We start from the raw sequence: 8152 nt of genomic DNA, 5'->3' as shown, positions 1-8152 counted from the left end.
TTTTTGTCGTCGTTGCTCCGGGTGGTTTTAAATCAGAGTAAAGAAACTGAGGGTGCTATCTTTTAAACATGAGAGCTCTTCTGAGTTTCCATCCCCAGCTCGGTGGGAATGTTAGTCTTTGCCACAAGGACATCAGTCAGTGAGAATGACATAGTGGCTCTCAAACCGGATGAGGTGCATCCTCCAGAAGATGCGTCAGTTTTTCCAAAGAACAGGAGATGGCGGAGGAGGCTGGTGTTGCCATAGGCCCGGGGGAGAGTGGATTATCTGCGTCAGGGTGTGCTCATCCTGTTTTATCTGTGTTCTGTGTAAATACCTCGGCAAGGAACATGGGAATTAGACACAAAATAGTAAAGTCTATTGCCAAACTAACAACCATCTTTCCCTCTCCCAGGCGGACGCGTTGATTCTGTCCTTCTTCATCTCCGAAGAGCATGGCTTCTTGCTTCAGGACAGCTTCTCACGGCCTCCCACCTACCAGTCTCTCCTGGGGATGGAAGTGCCCCATTATTACTTCACGAAGAAGGTGCGAGTCTCGTGTGCACCAGGCGGGTTCTCGGGTCCCTCTCCTGGGCTGGGCCTGGGGCTCCCCGGCGGGAAATGGGGCGCCTCTGCTCACCGCTCATGGACAAGGCAAACCGTCTGCTCCGATTTGTCCCCTGAAATTCCAGCAAGTGTCAGGAGGAGCCGGAGACGGCTTTGCTCTCAAGACAGAGCTGTGCTGAGGAGGCGGGTGTCCTCCCAGGGGCTCCCCCGAGGGCACCACACCCTGCAGCTTTCCTGCCCTTTTTATTCAGCTGTGTTTGTAAAATTGTGTGTTCCTAGAAAAGTTAGACGCTACAAAAAAAGAAGTAAAGACCAAAGATGATGCAAATCTCCATAGACCCAGCCCCCAGAGATGGTCACTGTGACCAGGCTGGCATGTGGCCTTGCAAGAGGTGCCCGTACTTACCTACGTCTGTGCATGTCACACACTTGTAGGTTTTAAGTCTGTGAGGGGACAGGGTTGTTTTCAGCACATACATGCTCATGCCCCAGTGTGGTTACTGTGGCCGAGTTCCTTGCCTTCCCTGGGACTTGGTCTCCTCGGCTGCGTGGCCCCCTGGCCTCTGCACATCCCCTGGCGAGCTGAGTGTGGGTCTGTGGTTCTGAGACTGCAAAACCGCACGTGTCAGGGCAGGAGTGATCGAAACAACGAACCTGGGCAGAGTTGGTTCCCGTGTCCCTAAAAATACCACATAAAATGACATGGCATGGGCGTGGGCATGATGAATAGTGTATGGACTGACGTTTACTTGTGATAAATGGATCTTTGTGAAAATTGGGAATGGACTCATGTGACTTTTCCAGAATCCCTGTGCTCTGTCGATGCAGGTTTTCTCCATCCCTTATTTGAAATAGATGGGTTCCACCAGATGAGCATTTTTTAAAAATATATATATTTTATTGATTTTTTTACAGAGGGGAAGGGAGAAAGATAGAGAGTCAGAAACATCGATGAGAGCTGCCTCCTTCGCACCCCCTACTGGGGATGTGCCCGCAACCAAGGTACATGCCCTTGACCGGAATCGAACCTGGGACCCTTCAGTCCGCAGGCCGACGCTCTATCCACTGAGCAAACCGGTTAGGGCGATGAGCATTTTTTTTGAATTCCATTGTTTCGTGCTCCTTTGGCATTTTCTGCTCTTGGACTTGAGAACTCAGAAAATTGTGGGAGGCATTTGGATTCTTTCTATTGCATTCCCACCCCCCACCCGCCCCCGTTGTCTCACATTGCGGACTCTGGTTCCTCTCACACATTTATGCGTCTTTCTCTCATTTCTTGTCTTCTCTGTGCTGCTCCCCTGGTTGTCCCAGAGAGGAGACGAGCGTGATGCAGTGTAAGATGACTCCCCACTCATCCTCTGTTACCTTAACGCTGCCCTTTTCTCAAGATCTTTCTTTATGATGAGCTACACTTGTCTATAACAATACTTCCCACCTCACCTGCATGTCCTCTTTAATCAGATTTATCAAGGATATGACACCGTATCAGCTCCCCATGTCACCACAGAGCTCTTGTCCTGGCCAGACGTGGCATGAACAGGCTGTCACCTGATGTCTGCTTTACAGGAAATAGTTGACCTACATTTGCAATGTAGGAAGTCTTATTAATTTGACTCTAAGGTGCTTGTGGTAAATGGCCATAAAGCAGTGGTTCTCAACCTTCTGGCCCTTTAAATACAGTTCCTCATGTTGTGACCCAACCATAAAATTATTTTCGTTGCTACTTCATAACTGTAATGTTGCTACTGTTATGAATCGTAATGTAAATATCTGATCTGCAGGATGGTCTTAGGCGACCCCTGTGAGAGGGTCGTTTGACCGCCAAAGGGGTCGCGACCCACAGGTTGAGAACCGCTGTCATAAAGCCTTGTATTTCTTTAAAAGCTGCTCTTTTTCTGATTACTGACCTGTGTTTATTTCCCTTGGCCACGTCCTGGAGGTTTCTGTACCCACACCTGAGAGCCAACAGCCCTGGGCCCCCAGCTCCCTGTGCGGCCAGGGCAGGTGGTTGTCTCTCCTCGAGGAGCTGTAATGAGAGTGGGTGTAAATGCTGGGGCAGGCGGCAGGCGAAGCAGGGCCCTCAGGTGCTCATGCTTCTGCGAGAATTCCCGAGTGTGCTGCCAGGAGCAGGGCTCTGATGAGATCACAGCAGGGCTGATGGGCCTCAGGTCCTGCCCTGTGATTGTTAAACCACCGTGGTCAGCATTGCCAGTTGTTTGTTGTACATGCACATTTCCAAAGGCTCCCTGTTCCATGCAGAGTCAGTCCAAACCTCAGCCTCCTGCCCAGTGTGACCCAGCCTACAGATGGCCATGAACTCTGAATTTGAGCTGCCCTGGGTTGCCTCAGGGCCTTGGCTTATTATGCCCTGGTGCCTGGAAGGGTCTTGCCATCCACACCTCCTACCAGTGTCTCAAGGCCCCGGTCAAGCACCCCCTGAAGTTGGGGACCACAGATGAACTTGAGAAGCAGCAGTGAGATGGAAGAGCTGCTGGGAACTGAGCAGGTGGTGGAGGCTAGCCTTGCAGAAATCATGGAGTAGCACAAATTCAAGACCAGTGACGTGCAGGGGCACTGGTCCAGGAGGATGGATCATGACCCCGTTTTACACAGGGTAGCGTGTGTGTACATCAGAGAAGCGGATCCTGCAGAGAGAAAGAAGCAGACGGTGGGGAAGCAGAGGGTGGTATGTGGGGGCTGTAGGCTGGAGGAGAGTGGTGGGCATGCAGGTGAGAGCAGCGCCCAGCAGTCAGGATGGAAGCCAATTGTTGGCAGAGCTGGTCCCCTCAGTCGGTTGTATTTCAAGGTGCCAGGTACACAGAGGCCTCAGGCAGCCACTATAACATGGAGCTCCTGCTCAGACATTCATTCTCTCCGCACATCTGTCTGGGGAGCTCTGCACTAGGTTGACATTTCTTCTGAGAAAAACCAGCGGAGGGCACTCCACTAATTCAGGTTATCATTTTGGAAAATTCCACCTGAAATCATGATGGCATTGTATCATCTTAAGACCTTGTGCACATGTGTACATGTCTGACTTGTTAGTAAAACTTTTCTAGTTTACAAAACAAAGCTCAGTCCGCAGGATTTTCGTGTGTGTGTGTGTGTGTGTGTGTGTGTCCTCACCTAAGGATATTTTTTTCCATTGATTTTTAGAGAGTGGAAGGGAGGGAAGTAGGGAGGAGGAGAGAGAGAGACATTGATGTGAGAGAGACACATCAATTGGTTGCCTGTGGTTTGTGCCCAGACTGGGGCAGGGGATCAAACCTGCAACCCAGGAACGTGCCCTTGACCAGGAATCAGACTTGGCAATGCTCTAACCACTGAGCACACCAGCCAGGGCTGAGGATTTTCACAACTATTTTATAACTTTTGAAAAGTTGATATTAGGGAACCAGAGGTTGAAAAATGATTTCATGTGCATAGACTTGCCTTTGCTTATCTGCTGTCTGAAACCAGAGCCAAAAGCTCTGATTTCAAATGAGGACTGATTTTGTTGCATTTGTTAGGGCCTCCTGCTGACTATCCACATCTGTCTGCAGAGGGACCCCTGTAGCTGACATATGAGAGAGGCTTAGTGTAGACATTAGCTTTACATGAACTGACAGGTAATCAGCGCCTTTTCTCAATCAGCCAGGAGAAGCAGACAGAGACAACTGGGTGGATTCACAGCACAACCGCATCCCCCAGATGGTGGGCAGGAGGCCCCTGCGAGATTTCGTGGGGCTGGAGGACTGCGACAAGGCCACCCGGAATGCCATGCTCAACTTCAGCTTCTTCATCGCTGTCGGAGACATGGACGAAGCTTTCAAATCTATCAAACTCATCAAAAGGTAAGGATTCAGTTCTCAGAGGTGTTGAAGGGATGTGTACACTCTTAGGGTACTTGCTCTCCCCTTCTAGATGAGCGTCTAAGGATCATTAACTCTTCTGTGACTCTGTCATGCTGTATTCCCTGGTCTTTTCACTCAGTGAAACGCCGCTGCTCTTGCAGGCACCAGGACGCGCCTGGCATGTGCTGTAGAGCAGTGAGTTTTGGCACAGCACAGCTGGGCGTAGGGAGCAGGTGAGGCTGGCTCTCGGCCTCTGCAATGTTTAGAGCCTCTTGGGCTGTTATTTAGTTGTTTTGATTCATTTCATAGTGTTCTGGACACTTCCTAGTAGAAAGTTCTGCAGTTGCTAAGTATTTGTAATGCCTGTCCCTCTGGGAACAATTGCTACTAAACAAAAAAGATTTGATAATAAACACTCAAAACAGTACAGTGAAAATGCAATTAAAATTACTCTGAAAGAAGTCAATCAAAGCTGTCTAAAAGCAGCTTCCTCTCTGTTCCTGAGAGAATTCAGCAATTCTTCCCGGAGACATTTGACAGCTTTCAATCTCGAAAGGGTAGAAAAATTATTACAGAATGAAACTAAAGTGGGAGGAGAAAGATGGAAAATTAAGTTGCCTGGAACAAGCCTTCCTCATTGGCAGTGATGGTTTCTGTAACATGGAAGCGCCTTTCAAATTTGTGTGTGACCCTGGTTGCTTGGCTTATTTCTAAAACAGGCCAAGCCTTGTTCCAGTTGGGAGGCCTTTTCAACACTGGCCATGTGGACAAGGGGTCTCTTGTTGGAAGTGACCTAGAGTGGCTGGATGGCGTAGCTCGGCCCTTCTCTGCTCACTTTTCATTTAATATAAACACGATCACAGACTAGAATCAACCACATGGCCAACTTTAAAACTTTAATGAACATTTATATAATCATATACATAATATTATTAAAATTATACATCTTAAATATTTCATTATTCTTTTTCAAAAACAATTATTTTTAGCATATGATTTGGGGGAAATCCATTGTCGGAAAGAAGCTCAAAGGGAAGAAGCTCAAACCTAAATGTTCCCATGAGCGTACTGGTTGTGGGGCAGGCATCTGGCTGTTGCTACACCGACTGCTAGCTTTATTATAGATGATTAGGCCATGGATGCTTTTAAATCATCCTCAACTGCTTTATGACTGTTCGCATCCGCATACCCCAGATGGTGAGCAGGACCATTTGTTCTGACTATCCTGGAGCGATACAGTCTTTGAATTCCGGACTGGCCACCTCACTTCTCTGGAACGTTAAAAGCAACAAAGCTAAAAGTTTCTTGGGGTTGGAGGCTCAGCCAAGTGACAGCCGGGCCTTACCCTGGCTTTGCATGGCACCCACAGTGCCCAGGGTCAACTTCCTGGGCCAGAGGAAGGCGACAGCGATTCCACTTCCAGGTGGCATGAGCTCAAGCCGTGCAGCTATCAAAGGACGGTCCTTTAGATGTCGTCAGGCAGTCCTTGAGGATATGGGCCAGTTTTTTAATGTTTTCTGTTCAGCCTGGAGACTTACGGCCTGTTCACCTCTCACAGGTTTAAGAGCTGGGTGGTTTGGAATCCGTGTAGCATCGTGAAGGTATCGCCCACCAAGTGTTTGACTGAAGAGAGGCCAAAGGTTTTATGTGGGAGAAGTGGACCCCTCTCAGAATTTCTTTAAACAAACAGACTTTCCCCACCGGCTCCACTAACTGTGCATCTGCCAACATATGACCACAGTATGCAGAGTCTGTAGGAGGGTGGGCGTCTGAGGCTCGGTTGACCAGAAATGAGAATAAGGACATGAGTCACCCGAAGTTTCACTCCCACCAGATCTTTAAAAATGTCTCAACCCTTCTCTTACTGCTAACCCACAAAAAACACATAAAACAGACCAAATTCCTTTTACCACGTGGCAGTGTAGGGAGATACAACACACATTTTAGACAGTGGTAAGAGGTTTCCATTTTATTTTAACTTAGAAAAATAATCAGGCACAAACAGACATTACTAACTCCTTCCTGTCCTAAAGCCGTAACCATCTGATTATAGATTCTGAGCCCCTCGAGGAAAATACAGCCATTTCCAGAAAATCTCCCGGGATGTTCTGCTTCACCAAAGAAAGGCTGGCCGCGGTGCCCGTCTCAGCAGGCACAGAATAAATTAACCCCAGACCAGGGCGCTGAGCAGGGCAGCTGCGCCCTCACGTGCATCTCGGGCTGACCGCCTTGCGACGTGCGTGAGCGTGAAGCCAGGTTGTGAGTGGGTCGGGGAGGCTGGCACAGACGATATATGATCATATATTTATATAAACATAGTAAACATACCTGTGTATCGTACATATGCATATAGAAGAAACCATAGGAATCGCCGCCTCCACGCAGGCAGTCCCTTGGTTTCTAGACTGTTCCATTACAGTGGATAAAGTCCCAGGCAGGGCCCCTCCCTGGCAGCCGTCAGCACGGTGACTCCACATAGTCATTGTCTAGCCCCCGGCGAAACCGAGCCGTCAAGGAGCGGCTGATGACAATCACTCGGGGCGCCATGCAGTCCTCTCTCCTGTGAAGAATGTTCCAGATGAGCATGGCGGCTGCCAGGGTGGCCAGGAGGCAGGCGCCAATGTTCAGGTAGCAAGACCAGGACAGGCTGGTGTACGGGCCGATTCTGTAGAACGTCACCAGCCCAATGACCAGGATAAAACCTGTAAGTGAAAGACAGGCGTTGAGAAAGCCTTCCTCGGAGCCGGGGGAAGCCTGCGGACTCCCCTCTCGAGGCAGCTGTGCCTCTGCCCTGACCCTCCGCGCTCCCCGGGTGGGTGAGGAGCCCAGTTCCTGGCGCCGGCCTTCAGGGTGGAGGTGCTCCGCACTCGGCCCGCGTGGGTTTTTATGACCTCTGAGTCTGTAGCTGGGGGTGGGGGTGCAGTGTGCGCCCCGCTAAATCCTGCGCAGGATCCTTGCCCGGGCTGGAAAGAAAGCAGTCTGGCCCCATGTGCGCTTCCTGGGCCCTCCAGGGGTCAGGCTGCTCCTGAGCCGACCTCCCCATGAAGGTGGCACTGCCTCGCTTTCCCTCACCCCAACAAACCCAGTGGTAACTGTGTAGGTCCTCTCTGACCTTTATAAACACTCCACTCGTTCAAAGTGAAAGCAAACCATTTTTCTAAATCTCATTTAGTAACAACTCTGATTGGTGTTTAACTCGGTCCGAATTCCTGTTCCTAAGCGTTTTCTTGTTCTTAGCATTTGCTTCTAAAGAAATAGAGATTTTCCTTCAGAACTCCAGGTGGCCTAGAGCTGCATGCTTAGGCCGGGGCAGAAGCTGAGATCAGAGATGTGTCCGAGTCTCCTGCTGGCGCGTTTGGCTTCTCCTCTTACTTCTAAATAGACGCAGCTGGTTCTAGAATTTCCCTCTCGCCCATACCCCCTGCCCCCGGTTGCATTTTTTAAAAGGGGAGGGGGCTGTGCTGGGACTGTGTCCAGAGTCTTCCACTGATGGCAGTTCCCACAGACTAGTTCACATTTGTTTTTTTGTTTTGTTTTATGTGGTGTTTTTTATATATATATATACTAGAGGCCCAGCTCATAAAATTCGTGAGCGGGTACAGTCCCTAGGCCTGGCCTGTGATCAGGGCCATCTTCCCCAGCTGCCCAGTGCCAGCCCTGTCCCCCACCACCACCCACCCCCGGTTCTCCATTCACCATCAGGTGATCGGAGCCTGCCAGCTGGGGAAAGGGACCAAGAGGTGGTCAGTGCGCCTCATAGTGACTGGTCCAGC

The 8152-nt window shown here is 49.9% G+C and overlaps 2 protein-coding genes across 3 annotated transcripts in view; one reads left to right on the top strand and one right to left on the bottom strand.

Moving 5' to 3' along the window:
• IFT140 (intraflagellar transport 140) overlaps window positions 1-8152 on the top strand; it is a 95537-nt gene that overhangs the window by 43616 nt on the left and 43769 nt on the right. For both annotated transcript variants that reach the window (XM_005866554.2, XM_005866553.2), the window contains exons 17-18: window positions 395-526; window positions 4180-4379. In XM_005866554.2, coding sequence (XP_005866616.1) covers window positions 395-526; window positions 4180-4379 — 332 coding nt within the window. The remainder of the gene's footprint in view (window positions 1-394; window positions 527-4179; window positions 4380-8152) is intronic.
• TMEM204 (transmembrane protein 204) overlaps window positions 6333-8152 on the bottom strand; it is a 23037-nt gene continuing 21217 nt past the window's right edge. The window contains exon 3 of the mRNA XM_005866552.2: window positions 6333-7081. Coding sequence (XP_005866614.1) covers window positions 6837-7081 — 245 coding nt within the window. The 3' untranslated portion in view covers window positions 6333-6836. The remainder of the gene's footprint in view (window positions 7082-8152) is intronic.

This window comes from Myotis brandtii, unplaced genomic scaffold (genome assembly GCF_000412655.1).
Source record: "Myotis brandtii unplaced genomic scaffold, ASM41265v1 scaffold233, whole genome shotgun sequence".
NCBI lineage: Eukaryota > Metazoa > Chordata > Mammalia > Chiroptera > Vespertilionidae > Myotis > Myotis brandtii.
The sequence above is the reverse complement of the archived record's forward strand: the minus strand, read 5'-3'. Positions and strand labels throughout refer to the sequence as shown.